This window comes from Manihot esculenta, chromosome 10 (genome assembly GCF_001659605.2).
Source record: "Manihot esculenta cultivar AM560-2 chromosome 10, M.esculenta_v8, whole genome shotgun sequence".
Taxonomy (NCBI): Eukaryota; Viridiplantae; Streptophyta; class Magnoliopsida; order Malpighiales; family Euphorbiaceae; genus Manihot; species Manihot esculenta.
The window spans coordinates 25404290-25426651 of NC_035170.2; the positions used below are offsets into that span (position 1 = coordinate 25404290).

Below are 22362 nucleotides of genomic sequence, written 5' to 3' on the forward strand. Positions count from 1 at the left end.
TCATGTGCACATGGCGTTGGATGAAATTAAATGGATGGTTGTTTGATGATGGAAAAGAATACAGTACATCAGTGCATACGGCCAACGTGACTATTGTAAGAGAATACAAATGCACGATAACAGTTACATATTATTAGAATATAAAAAAAAAATAAAAAATAATTTTACTAAAAACAAAAATTAATTAAGTTTAATTTACTCCTGATTATTATGTATGTATAATTTTGACCTGATTTTAAATTATGTCATGATTTTTCATATTATTATTAGTTAGATTATGTGATGATTTGTTGTATTATCAATAGTGGGATGCGCCTTTTAAACCTAAATCTAGAGCATTCTAAATAATTTCTTTAGTTACCAGCCTTTGTAAGTGTTTTTTCTTTAATAAAAAAAAGGTACATGGGAATGAGAAATGTAGTAATAAACCTTTACATCTATTAAGAGTTTTATAAAGAGAGAAAGTACAGACTAAGTTTTTGATTGTTTTGGACATCCATGGATTTTCCTTTGTTTTCGGTGTCTTTGAATTCTTTAAGTAGCTCGTTTTCGTCTATGATATGATTGGTGCTCACCGGCAGTGCTTGCTAATGGTAACAGGTTGGAAGTTGTCCTGATACTTTTTCTAGCTTGGGCCAAGTTTGGACTGGGCTGGGTTATTTTTTGGATTGGACTTTTCTGTCCCGATGCTCTAGACGGAATTTAATATTTATTTTAATTTTGTATTGTAGTCTACTGCACCTTTTAATAGGACAAATCAGTTGCATAGTCAAATTTATAAAAAACGAGAGTACTAACTCTCGGACCAGTCTGCTTCAACCGAATACACTTGTTACGGAGCGAATACCCATGCTGCAGCACAAGTGGCTTTATTATATGAATATCCTTTGATTTTTATCTTTAATTATAAGAAATTGACACAAAACCTTTAAAAAATTTTACATTGCAGGTGCTGACAGAGTCAAGGCGGCAGACAAAGAAAAAGTTAAAAAGAAGAAGAAGACCTCTCTGTGTGTGTGTGTGTGTGTGAATCGAGGAACAATTTTCAATCGGACGATCACAGAGACGAGAGATGGGTTTCAATCAATTAGCTGATCCTAAACCTCATGCAGTATGCGTCCCATACCCAGCCCAAGGTCACATAAACCCCATGTTCAAGCTAGCGAAACTACTCCACTTCAATGGCTTCCATATTACCTTTGTCAATACTGACTATAACCACAAACGTTTACTCAAATCCACAGGCCCCAACTCTCTCGCCGGCTCGCCGGATTTTCGCTTTGAATCTATCCCCGATGGGCTGCCGGTGACTGATGATGATAACACCACCCAAGATATCCCTTCTCTTTGTGATTCTACCTCCAAGCACTGCTTAATCCCATTTCGGAACCTACTTCACAGGCTCAATAACGATTCTTCTTCTTCTTGTGCTTCTTCTTCTTCCGATGTTCCTCCGGTGAGCTGTATTGTTTCCGATGGTTCCATGTCGTTCACTGTTGAAGCAGCTGAGGAGCTTGGTCTTCCTCGAGTCCTGTTCTGGACCCCAAGTGCTTGTGGGGTTTTGGCCTATGCTCACTATCCTCTTCTTGTCGAAAGAGGCTTAGTACCTCTTAAAGGTACGCTAAATTTGCAATTTTTTTCAAAATTATTTTCGAATTTGCATGCTTTGCATTTAATTAATCAAAGAAAATTCAATAAAAGATTAGCATTATAAAATCCAAATATATATTAATCGAAGATGAAAATGGGCCATTTGATATAGATTCAAGACAGGAATCTCAAGGGTTTAGATATATTCTAAACTGATTATTCCCTTTATTTTCATTAATAAAACTAAGCTTTTAATAATTCCAATTCTTCACATCTTTCCGGCACATAAAGATTAAAACCCCAAGGGTTCATTCTCGCTTACTCCATAGTTTTGTTAATTTTTGAAAAAAAAGTGTTTAGATATTAATTATCGGTTCATTTTACATAAATTTATATAAATAATTGAATCATTTTGTTATATACAAAATGACCAATTTAATATTATAATTCAAATATTTATATTCACTTTTACATTTTTATATGTTTTTAATATTAAATTTTTAATGAATTTTAATAGATTTTTAATGAATTTTAAGATCTCTTGATTTTTGATAAGAGAGAAAAATAAGAGATTGAGATCGATAATATATGACTCACTAAAATCTGAATATATATTTTCGATCAATTTAATAAACCTCTTAATTTGGATTCGATTTCATTATAAATGATTCATAAAAAATTTAGTCTGACACTAATATTTTGATTTCATTTTCGTATCCGTATAAAATTTTAAACCTCTTTATTTGGATTCGATTCCATTATAAATAATTTATAGAAAATTTAGTCTGACATTAATACTTTGACTTTATTTTCGTATCAGTATAAAATTTTAAATGCGCATGTGACAATAACACTAAATTTTAAATGCACCTCAAACCAAATATGAATTTAGAGAGTTTAATATTTATTAGTCAACTGATTATCATTAACAAAAATATGATAAAAATATTGTGCTTTAAAAACTATATGTATCACTCGGTTCGAAGATGAATAAAAAATATTTTAAAAAATGAGAGGGTGTTTTTTGCTTGGTCAATAAAATTGATTAAAATGAATTCAGATTAATCGAGTAGTTATTTTCAATATCAAATAATTAAAAAAAAAAAAAAACTAGACATCACAACTAACAAAATTAGAAATTCCATTTTCTAACGTGTTGGATAAGTTACATATAAAATAAAAAATAGCTTTTATTCTATGTGCGTCGTGGAATTACTTTTGTTTGTGAATTAATAAATCACCTTTGTGGGTTGATCTAATTATCAATGAATCAATTAAATCTTTATGTTAGATCTTATTTGATAATATTGATTTTTTTTTATAACGATCAATTATTTTAATGGAAGCTATTAAAATATAATTTTTTATGTAATTATTAGTAATTATTAATTATAATTATTCTGATAACAATATCATTTATTAATTGAGAATTATAATTCTCATCACTCGAAAAATTAATTATACTTAACATATTCATTTTAATATAATTAAAAGTCAACAATCAATAATCAGTTTAATTAATAAAAAATAATTAAGTTCAATATAATTTATAAATATAATTTATATATTATCTAATAGATTTAGTCATTTTAAATTTATTAAATTGATTATTAACTTTTGGTCTAATTAAATTGAATATAATAATATAATTAATTTTTCAAATAGTGAAAATTGTATTTTTTGATTTATTAAAATTAATATTATCACAACACTTATGATCTATAACTATATAAAAATTATACTCATTAATATAAAAAAAATTATAAAATAAATTATTAACTCTTAAAAATATGTAATTCCAAATTACAAAATAAATCGAATCAAAATTAAAAATCAAATTAAATTGAAAAATTGATTTGGAGTATATTTATTAAAAAAATTAGGGTGTAATTATTAAAATTTATAAAATTTAGAATTTTTTAATGATTATTAATTATATTAAAATTGTAACGACCCAAAAATCGGACCGTTACCGGCGCTAGGATCCAGGTCGGCATAAGGCCGCCGGTACCCGTAGCAAGCCTAACATTCATCTTGTGAACCTGTCTAATCCCATACATGATCAACAACATACATAAAAATTTGAACTTTTCCTTACATTCATTCATTCTTTCCTTCATTCACCAAACTCAACTTGTGCATGCACTATACATAACATGATCATAAACATTAACTCCTCTTTGGAGTCTCATCATTGCCCCAATGGGGTGACATAACATGTATTAAGTTTGGTTTACAATAAACATCAATAAACATTAAGATCATGTACTAGAAGGGATTAACATAATACTATGGTCAAGCACAACTCTAAACTTCATAAGCATTATTACATAACATTTCTATATCATACTTTTACATGACTGTACTCAACATAACATAACAACATTTATCATGTCCACACTAGCTATTACATAACCAAGACTTCATTACTCTTGCTGACCTCCTGGTCTACCCTGTACCTGCAAACCTGGGGGTTAAGGGAGAGGGGTGAGCTACTAGAGCCCAGTGAGCAGAATAGTAAAAACATATTTTAACATTCATACTTTCATGAAATGTGTCACATCACAGACAATTCACATCAAGGGTGAACCTGTCACCAAATAGTCCCAGCATCATATCCGTGCCAGGCCGTAGAATGGGGTCCTGGTCTTCCTGTCATATCATAACATTACTTACCAATGCCCCAGGGCCTCATCTGGCACCTGGTCTTCGTGTTCCATACTGTGTCAGGCCGTAGAATGGGGTCCTGGTCTTTCCTCAGGGACTAATTGGATCATACAGTATTCACCCACATCTACAACCAAGAATGCAGTGCAACATATTCGTGGATTCTAATGCAACAACCTATTATATCTCATGGCAGTCGTGATGCATGAATCATGCTGAAACATATATTATTTACTTTAAAACATAAGGAGTTATTCCACTCACCTCTGGTTAGCTCAGACCTGACACTGGGGCAGCTGACTCATTGCTGGGGTCCTCGGTTCCTCGGGTCCGAACCTACACATATGGACTCAAATGAGGGACCAAACATCTATGAACATGACTCTAAAAATGCTCCCCAAAAACCCCCTAAAACACCTCAAAACATCCATAGAAAACATGCAAAGGAGGGCTGAACAGGGCACTTTCGGCGGCAGGTTCGGCGGCCGAAAGGCCCTCCAGAGCCGAAAGTCATGCACCTTCGGCGACACTTTCGGCGGCCGAAGGTTCCCTCCAGAGACGAAACTCATGCATGTTCGGCGGTACCTTCGGCGGCCGAAAGTCCCTTCCAGAGCCGAAAGTCATCTTTCGGGGTTAGGGTTCGGCAGCCGATTCATGCTACTACAGGCAGGTTCGGCGGCCGAAAGAACCTTCGGCTGACGAACCTGGTTTCTCCCAAAAGGGCAGAAACTCAGCTCATCATGCATAAACGCCTCCCAACATATTTAGTCATGCATTCTCCTATTCTACAACATACATACTCAAGCATACAAGCTCCTAGGGGCTTCAAACTATCCTAAACCCCATCTACAACACATCAAACAATCCACATTGTTCATAAAAATACATAAACTCATAAACATAACAATAACCTATCATGCATTTCTACCCCATAGATCTTCATAAAACTAGTTTAAAACATGCAAGAAAGGTTGGATCTAAGCTTACCTCTTGAAGATTGAGAGGAAAGACGATCCTAGCTTGGAGGTAGGGAGAAATTCACTCTTTGGTCTCCAAGCTTCCAAACTTGCTCTTTTTACTCAAATCTCTTCAAATCAACATAAAGCTTGTTAAAACGTGAAAGATCGGAGGGAAAACATCAAAAACGAACCGTAGGAGAGCATGAACTCACCGTGGTCGAAAATGGGGAGAAAACTCGCCCGTTTCGGCCATGGAGCTCTTATATAGGGCTGGCAGACCACCTTTCGGCAGCCGAACGTGCCCCCACATCTCATGCAAGTTTGGCGGCCGAACATGAGGTTCGGCGGCCGAACATGAGGTTCGGCGGCCGAACATGAGGTTCGGCGGCCGAACCTTTGAGACTTGCGAAAGCCTAACTTGCCCCCCTAAACCATCCCACGTTCGGCGGCCGAACTTGAGGTTCGGCGGCCGAACCTGGAAATGCCTCCTTGGTCTTTTTCATACAAAAACTCTATTTTCTTTTTGCTTAAAATCATAAAATACATTAAAACATTTTATAAAAACATGATTTTGCCCTTCTAGAGGTTTCCGACATCCGAGATTCCACTGGACGGTAGGAATTCCGATACCGGAGTCTAGCCGGGTATTACATTCTCCCCCCCTTAAGAACATTCGTCCCCGAATGTTCACCAAACAATACATGCATAGCATAAAACCTATCCATATATACTAAACACATAACACTTACCTTAGAAGAGATGAGGATATTGCCGGAGCATAGACTCCCGTGTCTCCCAGGTACACTCTTCGATGTTGTGGTGATTCCAAAGGACTTTCACCATCGGGATTTCCTTGTTCCTTAGCTTTCTGATCTGAGTGTCTAGAATCCGTACTGGCTGTTCAACATAGGTGAGATCCTCTTGGATCTCCACATCAGGCTCACTAAGAATCTTGCCCGGATCTGACACAAATTTCCTCAACATAGAAACATGGAAAACCGGATGGATTCTCTCCATCGAAGCAGGCAAGTCCAGCTTGTACGATATTCCCAATCTTTTGCAAGACTTCGAAGGGTCCGATGTACCGTGGAGCTAGCTTACCTTTCTTCCCGAACCGAATCACCCCTTTCATTGGAGACACCTTGAGCAATATCAAATCCCCCTCCTGAAACTCTACTTGCGAAAGCCTAACTTGCCCCCCTAAACCATCCCACGTTCGGTGGCCGAACTTGAGGTTCGGCGGCTGAACCTAGAAATGCCTCCTTGGTCTTTTTCATACAAAAACTCTATTTTCTTTTTGCTTAAAATCATAAAATACATTAAAATATTTTATAAAAACATGATTTTGCCCTTTTAGAGATTTCCGACATCCGAGATTCCACCGGACGGTAGGAATTCCGATACCGGAGTCTAGCCGGGTATTATAAAAATATTGATTTTTAGTGGAGATAAAAATGATAATGTGATATTTTCGTTAAATTTAACAGTAAGATATAAATAAATTTAGATAATTAATTTAGAATATATTAGTTAATTTTTATAATTTATGGTATATTTATTAGAACACAAATAGTTTTAGATTTTTTGTCATTATCTCTATTAATAATAATGTTATTAATTAAGTATAAATTCTATTATATTAATTTGTGTAAAATATATTTATATATTTGTAATATCAATTATCATTTATTTAATCTAGTTTTGGCAAAATGATTGCTTTGGAAAAAAAAATACTTTAAATTAAATATATAATTTTCATAAAATTTAATTGTTTGTGTAGACATATGATATTAATGGAGAAGGATAATAATTTTAAAGAATGTATAAACATAATACTTTTTCAAAAGAATGTAAAAATTGAAATCTATAATATTTGTTTTATAATAGATTTTATAAATTTATAAACAATGATATATATTTATATAAAATAATTATTTTATAAAAAAATTATCCAAAAGTTCAACTTCTACCGGCGAGAAAGTTTAGATAGATTTAAAATCATCAAAAACTGTAGCAAACCTATTATACATCCTATTTGATATGGCCGAAAATGATATAAAAAATGATTGGTCAATCTGCAAAAGAGAGAGGTGGTTGGCCTCTATAAATACCCACTCGATGCTCAAATCAATAATTTATCACAAAAAGTGAAGGTAAGAAAGTAGCTTGAGTTTAACAATGAGTGTGTAAGAATGCATACCTTAAACTCTGTGTATACTTTGTTTTTATACTATAAGAAGATTGAGTTAATTAGCAAATCTCTTAAAAATCCGACTGATACCAACTAGTGGATAATGGATTCTGCGATTATACGAGCAATGGAGATTTGTTGGATACTATTCTTTAATAGTAATTTGTGTCATGAAAGGCTCGACTAGTTCAAAAGAGGAAGCGTCTTCTATCCTTTCAAGTATTGACCATTATGATGCTTGAGTCTTTTTTTTTTTTTTTTTTTTTTTTTTTTTTTATGGGTGAGACTTCCATAACCGAGTGTTAAGGTTTATTAGGGTCTCGCCATGTGGCTCTATTATACGGTGACAACTCATAGTATATTTTAGGTGAATATTATATCATATCAGAGGTTCCACCATTATCTTCAACTCTTCATATTCGAAAATTATAGCTGTTTTCACGATCTTGGACACGTGGCATGCATGAATTGGCTTTCCATACCCACGTCTCTTCACCTATCCTGATCATGAATATTGATTGCGTTGCTTCTTGAGCCGCATTTAAACTAGCCATCAAAGCAACAATATAACATTACCTTCTTTCTACGATCACCACTTTTGCTCTCAACCACTTTTTTCTACTTACAAAAGACTCGACTACTCGATTCTTAACACCCTCATTTTTTGAAGGTAACTTCCTGTCTCTATTCTTTTTCAAAGATGCATAGGACTTCTTCTTCATCATCATCATCATCTTCTTATGGTGGAAGTCCACCTCGAGCTCCTCTTCCAGTAGCTCCATCTGTGCTCCATCTCCCATTGTTCCATTGAGGATGGTTTATGATAACGATAGTCTCCTGGTGAATGACATTGCATCCGTTCTGACTGAGAGGGATGTAGATCATTTGCATGACCACTACCAAATCTCTCGATCAATTTTTTGGTTTACATTCCACATCCAAACATTCATATGGACGACTAGGTCCCTGCTGAGGATACCATCATTGTATGCGAGGAACAGCTGAAGGCGGGTCTTTAGTTTTTAATGGACCCGTTCTTTGTTGAAGTCCTTCATTTTCACAAGCTGTCGGTTGCCTAATGGCACCCAAACAGCTGGAGGATTTCGGTAGCTTTTCGCTTCATCTGCTTCAACAACCATATTGAGCCGAGCGTAGCCTTTTTACCAACTGGGTACTTAGAAAAATGAAGAGTTCTAGTTCTTCAATAAACAAAAATGCCAGACCCTTTTCGACCGAATACCCTCCTCCTTGAAGTACTGAAAGAACAAGTTTTTCATCCTCCACCATAAAGCATCTGAGTATTTTGGGCATCTCCGTACAGACTGCAATATATACGTGGAGCTCAGAAAGGAGGGTCCAACCATAGAGGGAGGAGGAAGAGGCTTTACACTTTCTCTAGAGGATGGCCTCAACCTAGAGAACAGATATTAATATGGTGGTGAGGAATGCCATCTTGTCCTGGCAAAGCCATTTCCAAGCAGAACAGGCTCGGCTGCCTCAACCGCCCAGTTTTCAAAACCCTCGAGAAATTGTTCCTTATACTGTAGAGTAGGGTATATTTTCTTTCAAAAATTTATTGTCCTTTAAACTACCTTAATTAGTCGCTTTTTTGCTTTGTGAAGGTATGGTTGGCAAAGGAAGAACAAATTTGTTGAGGCGACATGTGCTACCCATAAAGGCAACGCTGCTGCTAGAACATTCGGCCTGCCTCCGAAACGGGCACGAGGGGCTAAAGAAATTGTAGTGCTTCCTCCTCCCCTCCTCTGCCTGTTGCAACCTCCAGGCCTTTAGACACTCTGACTGAGTCTTTTACTAAGGGTGCACCTTCCTTACCATCCAGCCTCCTCCATTTTCAAAATTATGAAGAGGCAGGCACCAGAGCTCCATGGTTGCGGGGCATTCAACAACTGGCACTGGCGCTGACACGGGCTAACTCACTTCTTGGGGAGCCCTTATTGTTCATCCTCATTGTCAATAATGCCCTGAGGCTTGGGGACTGCCATCGGCTGAACGCGGTGGAGACGGATGACTTATATGACAACATCATCCATTCTGAGATGGAGGGTGCCTTGTGTGCGTACCAAGCCAAGGAGTAGAACAAGGCTCTGAGGAGAGAGTATGGAGCACAGGAGACAGACAAAAACCTCCTATAAGAGGAGTGCTCACGACTAAAGGCTAGGGTTATTGAGGTAGAACACACGATGGAGACCCCGGAGTCTGTAGACAAGTTTCAAGTAGATCTAGATGAGGCCAATGCTGCAAAAGCCACTGTTGAGGCTCGAGCCACTGTTGAGAAGTAGATCTAGATGAGGCCAATGCTGCAAAAGCCACTGTTGAGGCTCGAGCCACTGTTGAGGCTCGAGCCAAGACTACCGAGGATCAAGTGGTCGATCTTCAACGGCAAGTCCAAGAGCTACAGTCTTAGGCTAAGGAGAACCAGGTCGCCACAGACAGAGTAGCTAAATTGGAAGCTGAGCTTCAATAGATGGTGGTTCGGGACGGGAAAATGTTCTTTCAAGGCAAGGACTCTATGAGGAAAGAGCTTATCAAGTGATTTCTGTGGAAGACTTCTCCTGAATTGATAACATCTTCTTGGAGGAGGAGGAGGAGGGGCTAACTGAAAACAATCCCACTGACCAAGTCTTTATTGAAAATGTAATAGATGTAGATAATATAACTATAACAGAGACTCGAAAGGAAGAAATTGAAGATGTCCCTCCTCCTATGTAATTTTCCTTATGTAATGAAAAAATATTTCTTTTATCTTCTTGTTTTTATTTTTGCTAAGTATTTTAGGATTGGTACTCAATCCAATTATAAAATAACCAGAACTCTCATCCAATTATTTCACATATCGATCACCAAACTGATAAATAAATCTTAAATAACTTTGAAAAATTTTATTAATGGGACTAACATCGAGTCGAATACCTAGAGGTTACCCCGCTTTTGACATAGTGCCTTAAATAGAATTATTAACAGGACTAACACTCAGCGGAGTGCCTGGCGGTTACCTGCCTCGTGGCTTTTGTGTAAAATGTCTTAGAAAATTTATTAGCAGGACTAACATTCAGTCAAGTGCCTGGTGATTACTCTCCTCGTGACTTTGACGTAAAATGCCTTAGAAAATTTATTAGAGGGACTAACACCCGTTGAAGTGCCTAGCGGTTACTTACCTCATGTCTTTGGCATGAATACCTTAGAATAATTATTAACGGGACTAACACCTAGTCATGAGCCTGACAGTTATCCCTCTTGTAACTTTGACATAAAATGTCTTAAAAGAATTGTTAACGGGACTAATACCTAATCATGAGCCTAGCGGTTATCCACCTTGTGGCTTATCCCTAAAAAATGCTTAATCGTTGGTTCTTGCTAATTTTGGCAAATCATCATTCCTCATAACTGAATAAAACACATCACATGAAGAAATATCTCGTTAATGTTATTAATAAAATTTGCATAAATTATAGATATTCCGGGAATGGAGAATGATCCGGCCATCTAACTTGACCAACTTATAAGCTTCAGGGCGAATAACACTTCAAGACCCTAAACAATTCTTTTTTATTTTCATCCAACTTACCAGACCCTACATTACCACCTGTTACATCAATCTTTTTAAGAACTAAGTCTCATACATTAAAACTCAGGGTTTAACCCGAGTGTTGAATATCTGAGACATCTTATTCTTGTACACATCCATTCTAATCACAGCTTCCTCTCGTAAAAACTTGGCTTGGTCAAGGTTGAATTGCATCTCTTCATGGTCCCTTGAGGACTCGGGATGCTAATTCTTGAAACTGCTTACTTGGACCTCCATGGAAATTACTGCTTCGGCCCCATATATCAGTGAGAATAGTGTCTCCCTTATGGCTGCTCTTGGGGTTATTCTGTATGCTCAGAGGATGTGGTGTAACTCCTTGGGCCAACTGCCTTTGGCCTTGTCGAGCCTTTTCTTCAAACCTTGAAAGATTGTTCTATTTGTAACCTCGGTCATGCCTTTTGTTTGAGGATAGTATGCTCAACTAAATCATAGGTCAATGATCCATTTCCTGCAAAAATCTTTAAATTTGAAACTCGCAAAACTGAGTCCCATTGTCAGTGATAACTACCTTAGGGATTCTAAAATAGGTGAATATGTGTTTTGACAAAGGAGATGGCATGTTGTGTGGTGATGGACTGGACTACTTTTGCCTTGGCCCATTTGCTAAAATGGTCAACTGCCACGATCACAAATTTTCTTGATCCGATTATTTTTGGAAATGGGCCAAGGATATCGAGTCTCTATTAACAAAATAGTCAAGGGCTTCATTGTTGCTTGCATTTCATATGGGGTTCGAGAAACTCTTGCATGCACTTGACACCGCTGGCACTTCTAGATGAGCTCCTTTGCATCCTGCATTACTGTTGGCTAGTAATATCCTTATCTAAATGCTTTTGGGCGATCGTCCGAGCTCCTTTATGGCTTCCACAATCTCCTTTATGGATATCTCTGAGGATACTTCGACCATCATCCTCTGTTATGCACCGTAACTGCGGCTAGGTTCACGACCTCTTGTACAACCAACCATTTATTAATTCATATCTAGAGAATCTTCTTATTAACTGTTTGACTAATAATTTGTCTATCAGCAACTCGTCCTCTATCAGCAATGTGTACACCATAGTCATCCATGGTTCGTCCAAACTAGGCAACTTGAACTTTGTAAAAAAGGTTTCTGCAAGAATCTCCTCCAATAAGGGTGAACCATCATCCAAACCATGGTCTTCCTCTTGGTACCTTTGTACAGCACAAACCAGCTTCCAATCAACATCTTTTGGGGCTTTTTCCGGTAGTTTCTCATCCTCCAGCTTGGTCTTCCCTTTAGACTGCATTTGCATTGCCTCCATTCAAGTCTTTAAGGTCTCGAAGGAAACATCCTCCCCTACTCTAAGAGCCATGAATGAGGCCTCCTCCCGAGCTTTGTATGGCTTAAGCGTTACCTGCAGCGTTTTTATATTTTGTAGCATTTTTCATTATTCATATTGTTGAGGTCTGCCTCATTGACCATAGAAGGAGTGTTCTGTCTAATGCCAGGGGTGGAGGAGACGATGGCTCCTCTGTTGGCGGCAGACATAGAATGGCTCATGAGCTTTCAGCAATTTTAAGGGTAAATTGATGGAAATGAAAAGTACTTTAAGTGAAAAGATAGAAAGTTAGGATGGATTTTATCCCAAATGAACAAAAAGGAATCAATGGGATCCAAGCAATGGAACATAATGATGTGGCTGAAAATGAGCTAAAAAATTATTGGTTAATCTGAAAAAGAGAGAGTGAGGTGGTTGGCGCCTATGGACAGCCACTCCGATACTCAAGTCAATAATTTATCACAAAGGGCGAGTGTAAGAAAGTAGCTTGAGCTTAAGAATGAGTGTGTAAGAATTCATACCTTAAACTCTGTGTATATTTTGCTTTTATATTGTAAGAAGATGGAGTTAGTTAGCGAATCTCCTAGAAATTCGACTGGTACCAACTAATTGAAAAAGGGATCCAGCGATTATATGAGCAATGGAGATCTGCTAAATACTATTCTTTAACGGTAACTTGTGTCATGAAAGGCTTGATGTAACGACCCGGAAATCCGACCCGTTACCGGCGCTAGGATCCAGATCGGCTTAAGGCCGCCGGGACCCGTAGCAAGCCTACATACCTCCTGTAAACCTGTGGAACCCCATACATAACAACATATACATGATCTGTAAAAAATTTTCTTTTCTCTTATCCAAGCAAAACCTGTGCATGCACAAAATCATACATAAACCCCACACTGGAGTCCTCATCAAATACTCCAATGGGGTATCATCATCATACATATCAGCTTGGATAATCATGGTCATTAACATCATTACTCATTAAACACTCTGTACATAATGGGGATTCACACACCTCTAGGTCAAGCACTACTATAATCCTCAATACATTATCAAATCATTCATTACATTACATGGTCATAAATACTCATTACATCATGTTCATGTCCACTACTATCTATTACAACATACAAGACTTAACTTCACTCTAGCCGACTTCCTGATCTATCCTGTACCTGCAACTCTGGGGATAAAGGGAGTGGGGTGAGCTACTAGAGCCCAGTGAGCAGAATAATAAAACATCAATTTAAATCATGCTTTCATGTATGCGCCATAACACAAACATTTCACAACAAGGATGAACTTGTCACCATTTAGCCCCTATCTTTCTTACTTATACATGCCGGGGGCGTAGAGCCGTAGCAGGCACACCCGGACTTCCATAATCTTGTCATAGTGCCAGGGGCGTAGAGCCGTAGCAGGCACACCTGGACTCACATAGGCTATCATGACATACAAGGGCTAATGGATCATTCAACATTCATCCACATCAACAACAAAGTATGCAATGCAACATATTCGTGAATTCTAATGCAAACAACCTAATATATCTCATGGCATTCATGATGCGTGAATCATGCTAAAACATTTCATTAATTTGCTTTAAAACTTAAAGTTTATTCCACTCACCTCTGGCTAGCTCTGAAGAGACTCTGAAGCAGCTGGCTCACTGCTGGGGGTCTCGGTTCCTCGGGTCCGAACCTACACAGGTGGACTCAAATGAGGGACCAGACGTACATGAATATGACTCTAAAATACTTCCCAAAAACCCCCTAAAACATCCTGAAAACATCACATGAAAACATGCAAGAAATGGCTGAACAGGGCACTTTCGGCGGCAGGTTCGGCGGCCGAAAGTCCCTCTGCAGCCGAAAGTCATGCAGGTTCGGCTGCACTTTCGGCTGCCGAACCTCCCAGACAGAGACGAAACTTGAGTTTCGGGGGCAGGCTTCGGCAGCCGAAACTGCCTCCACAAGGGGGTTCGGCGGCCGAAAGTCACTTCGGCGGCCGAACCTGAGTTTCTGCCGAAGGGCAGAAACTTGGCTCCCTTGTGTCCACAGCCTCCAAAACGCCTCAAAACATGCATAAACTTGTTTCTACACATGCATACACATCATACATCACACCTAGGGGTCTCAAACTATAATATACCCCAACTACAACACTTCAAACAACACATTTCCAACATACATTGTTCAAATCACAACATAAACCCATAAACCTAACAACAAGCCTAAACATGCATTCTACCCCATCAACTTGCATAAAACTTTCATAAAACATAAAAGAAGCATAGATCGAAGCTTACCTCTTGAAGATCGAGAGGAAGAACGACCCTAGCTCGGAAAATGGAGGGATTTAGCTCCAAGACTTCCAAGCTCCAAACTTGCTTAAAAACACTCAAAAACTTTTGTGGAACCTTAAAACTCAAAGAAAATGGTGGGGATTGAAGGAAAAACACAAGATTTGGGAGAGGGAGGTCGGAAGCTTGCTGTGGCTGAAAATGGGAGAAAACTCTCCCATTTCGGCTAAGTGCCCCTTTTATAGGTGGCTGGCCAGGCCACGTTCGGGGGCCGAAAGTGCCTCCGCATGCATGCAAGGTTCGGCGGCCGAACTTCGGAGTTCGGCGGCCGAACCTGGGTTTTCCTCCAAAGATTTTTCATGCAAAAACTCATTTAATTTCTTACTTAAAAACATGAAATACATGAAAACATTTCATAAAATCATAGTTTTACCCTTCTAGAGGTTTCCGACATCCGAGGTCCCACCGGACGGTAGGGATTCCGATACCGGAGTCTAGCCGGGTATTACACTTGACCAGTTCAGGAAAGGGCGCATCTTTTGTCGTTTTGAGTATCGACCATTGTGATGCCCGAATCTTCTTTGTTATAGGTGAGACTTCCGTAATTGAGTGTTATGGTTTATTAAGGCCATGCCACGTGACTTTGTCATACGGTGACAGCTCATGGCATACTTTGAGCAAATATTATGTGATATCACTTTTACATCTTATACAACTCCCACATGATCTTAAAATCATAGATAACATATTTTTAGCTCATGAACCAAAACTTGGCATGTGTACATAAATAACTGAAAATATATACCTATACTAGAGCTCTCATTAAATGCTCCAGTATAGTCATTATTACACGCCTCAGTTTGGTTCAAATATAGTTTAAACATAAAACTTTTATATAATAAGATTATTAACAAGGGGATCATAAAAGAAAACTCGGACAAAGCACAATTCTAAACCATAAAACATTACATATCCATAACTAAACTATCACAAAAAGAGCTGTGCCATAGGACACTATTGACCTCCCATACTAACTCTCATCCTGCAAACCTGGGGTTAGGGAAAATGGATAAACTACATAGCCTAATGAGTAGAATGTGTCATAACACAAACAATTCATATCAAAATAAACTTGTCATCAGTAGCCCTCCATAATTTCAATAGTGTCTAGCCTACAATGGGTACTTCTCAAAACTTCTTCTTAAACATAACAGAATATAACATATCCATAATGCTAGAGATCTAGAATGAACACCTGATCTTTCTCTTATATAATTTCCAGGGTGTAGAATGAGTCTCGACTTGGACTTTCATATCCGTCATACATAGCATATCATATCATGTTTGAGGACTAGTAGGTCATCCATCATCCATCCATAACAACAATTATGCAATGCAATGTATCATATTCATATATTCTAATGCAAAACAACCTATTCATATGACATTGAGATACATGAGTATGCTTAAAAGCATTTAGTCTGATTAAAATAATAGTTTAGTTTAGTTCTACTCACATCTGGCAGACGCAAGCCTAAATTTGAAGTAATTACCTCTCTGCTGGCTTCTACGGTCTTTCAGGTTCAATCCTACACAGATAGATTTAAATGAGAGATTAAACATAACTTTTACAGTTCTTAAAACCACCTCATGAAACCTCTAAAGACATATAAGAAAACACATAGAAAATGAACAGGAATGGTTGTACAGGAGACTTTTGGCGGCAGGTTTGACAGTCTAAAGTCCTTTTATAGATCCGAAAGTTAAACTTTCGAAATCACTTTTGGTGGCCAAAGATGCATGCCTGCCTGCCTCAAGTGTAGGTTCGGTGGCCGAAGGGACTTTAGACTGCTGAACCTGGATTTTGGCAGAAATGCCAAACCCGATTCTATTTCTACAACCAGCCCCCAAAAGGCAATCAAAACAATCCACAAGCATAAAAACTACTCAAACATTAATTCAAAGGTCCCAAAACAACTTAAAAACGAGGAAAATAACAACATGAAACTAAAGAAACAACTTAAACATGCACAACCATCCTTAAAGCATACTCAACCAAACATTTGGCTTTTTAAGAGATCTAATCTAGCATGCATTCCTAACCAGCCTTGAAAGCAACATACATTCTCAAAAGAGGTATAAAATAAATCGATTATTGAAACAAAAGAACAACTTACTTCAAGGGAAATATGAAATTTGAAGAGGAGTTGAGGGTGAGGAGAGATAACTTAAACTTGTATTTAAATTTCAAATCTTCAAAATATAACATATTTTCTTTTAAAAATGGGTGGATTTATCATAGAAAGGAAAAGGAAGAAAATATAAGGGTTATAGTTTACCTTTGCCCGAAAATAGAGAAAACCTCTCTCTCTTTTCGAGTTGAGTTTTATTTATAGGTGGGTTGGAAAAAATCACATTTGGCAGCCGAATATAGAGGTTTGATGGTCAAACATTGACTCTTTAGTCTCCCAGATCACTTTTCTATATTGTGGTGATTCCATAAAACCTTTACCATCATAATTTCTTTATTTCTCAGCTTTTTGATCTGCGTGTCTAAAATTCATACTAGTTGCTCAACATAGGTGAGATCTCTTAGGATCTCTACATCAGACTCACCAAGAATCTTGCCCAAATCCGATATGAATTTTCGTAATATTGAGACATGAAAAACTGGATAGATTATTTCCATAGAAGCAAGTAAATCTAACTAGTAAAATATATTTTCAATCTTTTGCAAGATTTCGAAGAGATTCAATGTATCTTAGAGGTAGTTTACTTTTCCTTCCAAAATGAATCACCCCTTTCATGGGAGACATCATAAGCAATACCATATCTCCTTTCTAGAAGATAACTACTTCCTATGGATGTCTTCATAGCTCTTTTGCCTACTCACCGCTGTTCTGATTCTTTCTTTGATAATGAGCACCATTCTGTTAGTGATCTCTACTAATTCTGCTCTACTAAAGCTCTTTCTCCAACTTCTTCTCAATAAACATGTGATCTGCACTTTCTCACATATAAAGCCTCATAGGGAGTTGTCCATATGCTAACATGGTAACTGTTATTGTAAACAAACTCCATCAATAGTAAATGTTGCTTTCAAGCACCACTAAAGTCTACTACACACATTCTCAATATGTATTCTATAGTTTGGATAGTCATTACTGACTGTCCATCAGTCTGTGGGTGAAAAGCAGTGCTAAAATCTAACATTATGCTCATAATATTTTGCAAACTCCGCCAAAACTTGGAGGTAAACTGGGGTCCTACTCATAGAAACTGAAGCCCTATGCAACCTGATGATATCTTCCACATAGATCTGTGCTAACTTGTCCATAGAGTAACCATTCCTTATAGGGATACAATGAGTAGATTTGGTCAATCTGTCCACTATTATCCATATAGAGTTGTGCCAGTTAAATGTCACTGGTAATCCCACTACGAAGTCTATTGCTACATGTTCCCATTTCCATTCTATAATTGGTAGTGGATTGAGCATTTCAGTTGGCTTCTGATACTTAAACTTCATCCTCTAACACACCTCACAAACAGACACAAACTAAGCCACTTCTTTATTCATAGAAGGTTACCAGTACACCTTCTTTAGATCCTAATACATCTTGGTAGCTGCAGGGTGGACACTGTACCTGGTATTATGAATTTTTCTCATAATATCTCCTTTCAAATCCACGTCATTTGATATACATAATCTGTCGCCATAATGAAGGATCCCTTTGGTGTCTAGCCTAACTTCATTATTCTTATCTTGTTGAAGTGCTTTTGCTATTCTCACCAACTCGGGTCCTTGTGTTGTTTTTATGCTACTTGTTTTAGAAATACAAGTATCACTTTCATCTGTGCCACCAAAGCACCTATACCAAGCAACTCCTACTTCAATCCTTCATTGACTAGCCTGAAAAACTCTTTCACCACTAGTCTTGTTTCCACTGAGATATGTGATAAACTGCCAAGTGATTTTCGGCTAAGAGCATTTGCTACTATATTTGCTTTATCCGGATAATACTGGATTTGCAGTCATAATCACTAATAAGTTCTACTAATCTCCTCTACCTTAAGTTCAACTCTCTCTGACTCAAGATATATTGTAAACTTTTATGATATGTGAAAATCTCACATTTCACTCCTTTCAGGTAGTGCCATCTTGAGTGCAATGATCATAGTTACTATATTTAGATTGTGTGTAGGGTAATTTAACTCGTACTTCTTCAACTATCTAGAAGCATAAGCTATTATCCTATCACTCTGTATCAACACACAACCTAATTATACTCGGGATGCATTATAAAATACTATAAAATTTTCATTATTCGTAGGTAAAATTAATATCGGTGAACACATCAATCTTCTCTTTAATTCTCGAAAACTTTTCTCATATTGATTTGACCAAACAAATAATAAAAAATCACATTTTTAAAGATAAAAGAAATATTAAAATTTCAAAATATGAAAGATAACACTGTCTTCTTTATAAATAATAGAATAATAAAAAATGGCATTTCCAAAGTTAAAAAAATATTAAAATTTCAAAATATGAAGATAACACTATCTTTTTATAAATAATAGAATAACATTATATTTGTTAATAACATTGTTATTAATTTAATATAAGTTTATTATATTAATTCGTAAAAAAACATATTTATATATTTAAAATATCAGTTTTCATTAATTTAATCTATTTTTCACAAAATCATTACTTTGAAAATAAAAACACTTTATGTAAATATATAATTTTCATAAAGTTTAGTTTATTTGTGTAAGAAAGAAATTCTCAACATTCCTTCTATTTCTAATGCTAAATTCTTAACGATGATTTTGCAGATGCCATCTATCTAACAAATGGGTTTTTGGAAACTACCATAGATTGGATTCCAGCCATGAAAAACATCCGGCTGAAGGATCTTCCGTCCTTCATTAGAACCACAGACCCAAATTCAATCATGCTCAACTACGTCCCCAATGAAATATCAAAGATTCCCAGAGCTTCTGCACTCATTTTAAACACATTCGATGCCCTTGAACAAGATGTTTTAGATGTTCTTTCTTCAATGTTTCCACTCGTTTACAGCATCGGCCCTCTCCATAGCTTGCTTTCTTATCACATTTCAGATGATCATGAACTGAAAACTTTAGGTTCAAATCTATGGAAGGAAGATACTGAGTGCATAAAATGGCTTGACTCGCAGAAGCCGAATTCTGTGATTTATGTAAATTTTGGTAGCATAGCAGTGATGTCATCTCTTCAACTCATTGAATTTGCATGGGGACTAGCCAACAGTAAAAAGCCTTTTCTGTGGATAATGAGACCTGATCTTGTCACCGGCGACTCTATGATTGTGCCACCTGAATTTTTAGCTGAAACGAATGGGAGAGGTATTATAGCAGGTTGGTGTCCACAGGAAAAAGTCTTGAACCATCCATCAATAGGAGGGTTTTTAAGTCATATGGGGTGGAATTCAACGATTGAAAGTGTGACTGCCGGAGTGCCGCTGCTTTGTTGGCCATTTTTCGCAGAGCAACAGACAAATTGTTGGTTTGCTTGCAATGAGTGGAGCATTGGTGTGGAGATCAACAATGATGCGAAGAGAGATGAAGTTGAAAATCTGGTGAGAAAGTTGATGGGAGAAGAAGGAAAAGAAATGAAAAAGAGAGCAATGGAGTGGAAGGAAAAAGCTGAAGAAGCAATCAGACCTAGTGGTTCTTCTTATCAGAACTTCCAAAAGCTGACGGCAGTTCTGACGAACAAGCAAATAAATTAGAAAGGAAAATTAGGTTTTAAACATATGGTGTGCATTAATTAAACAGTAAAAAGAAATAAAAGTTGATAAATAAGTTAAAAACACTTTTTGTTCTACACGCATTTTGTTCTATACATATATAAAATCTTATTTACACACATTCTTAATATTGCAAATAATTTATTCTTTTCGGAGCTAGTGGCCTGCGAGAAAAGGGTTATCCGTGAGAGACGAGGTGGAGCCGCCCGAGGTACTAGCAAACCACAATACCCAAGGGTCCGGTCCTAATTAGCAATTATAATTAATTTAGTTGCGACGAGGACGTTGTAAAATTTAGCGGCACTGAGTGTAACGGTCAGCTGCCTGTTTGGCGGAATTGCGGCAATAACGGTTTGCTGTCTTGGCGGAATTACGGTAACTGACCGTCCCACATTGGAAGATTTGAAGAAAATGGATTTGTATATAATAGCTAGCACGAAACTACTAAATAATTTGGGTTAATCATTTTGGATCAAGTGAAAAGTGGGTCCAAAAATTATTTGGGCCAGTTCGAGTCCGGCTGTTTCAATTGAAAAAAATTGATCGAATTGAACTAATTTAAAAATTCGGTTCATTTTTTATTCAATTCGGTTCGATTTGATTTTTAATTTCAGAAATTTCTGTTATTTCGATTCGGTTCGGTTTTGATTAGAAAAACATTGAAAAAACCAAACCGAACCGATTAGTAATAATAATATGTTATTTTCAATAATATAGAGAAATTAAATCATATTAAGATTAAAATATTTTAATTAAATATTAAAATAATAAAAATAAAGTGTAAAAAATAAAAAATTTATTAAAAATTAAAACCGATCAAACCAAATCGAATCAAATCAAAACAGACCGGTTCGGTTCGATTCAGTTTCTGATCAAAATCGATTCGATTTTCATAAATATTAAAATTTTAATTTTTAGTTTATTTAATTCGATTTGATTTTGAATCGAACCGACCAAATGCTCTCCCCTAACTATCACTCAGAATCACCGATCAATCATTCAAACCAAGCTTTCATCTACTGTTATCGGTTATCAAGAAGAGAAATTTGCATATGGCATTTTCAGTTTTTAATAATTATGGAGCCGTCTTGAAGAGCAATTGTTTTTGGACATTAATAACCACCGATCTAAATCCTCCGACAACCATGACCTAGTAAAGGGCACCCAACTTCAAATTTTGGGTCGAGATTTTATACGAGGGACCCGCCCGCTGTCATTTATAAATTAAAACCATATAGAAATATAAATTTCTTGAGGCCTTTTATCAAATATGATAGGAAAATGAAAATGAAATCATATTTAAAATAATTCAATTTGATATTAAAATAATAATAATAATAATATCATTTATAAAACAACATTTAAAATTATGTAATTTTCGAATCTTGACTAAAATTTTGGACTTCTTTTGTAATTAACTACCCAACATTGACAAACATAACCTATAAATTTAGTTCAGAATTGGGTTAAGAATCAAATCAATTAACAAAATATTTAGACTATAAGAAATTTTTGAATTACCAATAAATTTTAATTCATTAGCAATTTGAACGAATTATTAACGAATTTGAAAATTAATAAATAATTTTTTAGCAATCTGAACCAATACTAATGAATTTAAAAATTAATAGATAATTTTTATTATAAAAATTTTGTGTAAAAATTAACTTCATTAAAATTCATAATATGTTGACATTAGTAACGGATTTTATAGTTTATTAATTTATAAAGTAATTAATGTTACAATTTATTAACGCACTTAAAATTTATTAATAAATTTATTGATAATTTACTAGAAGATTTCAATCTGTTAGTAAATTTTAAAAAATTATTTAAATGACTAATAGATTCTAAATCTATTGCTAATTTATCTAAAAAATTACTAACAAATTAAAAAAGCTCTAGCTAAACTTTATCATTAAATTAATAAATAAAAAATTA

The 22362-nt window shown here is 36.2% G+C and overlaps 1 protein-coding gene across 1 annotated transcript; it reads left to right on the forward strand.

Annotated features, from left to right (window-relative positions):
* The first annotated feature begins 909 nt into the window (after positions 1-909).
* LOC110607749 (7-deoxyloganetin glucosyltransferase) lies at positions 910-20496 on the forward strand. Its single transcript, XM_021746901.2, has 2 exons — positions 910-1616; positions 19466-20496. Exons 1-2 carry the CDS (start codon positions 1073-1075, stop codon positions 20401-20403), a joined length of 1482 nt encoding a protein of 493 aa, XP_021602593.1. The 5' UTR covers positions 910-1072; the 3' UTR covers positions 20404-20496.
* Positions 20497-22362: the final 1866 nt, after the last annotated feature.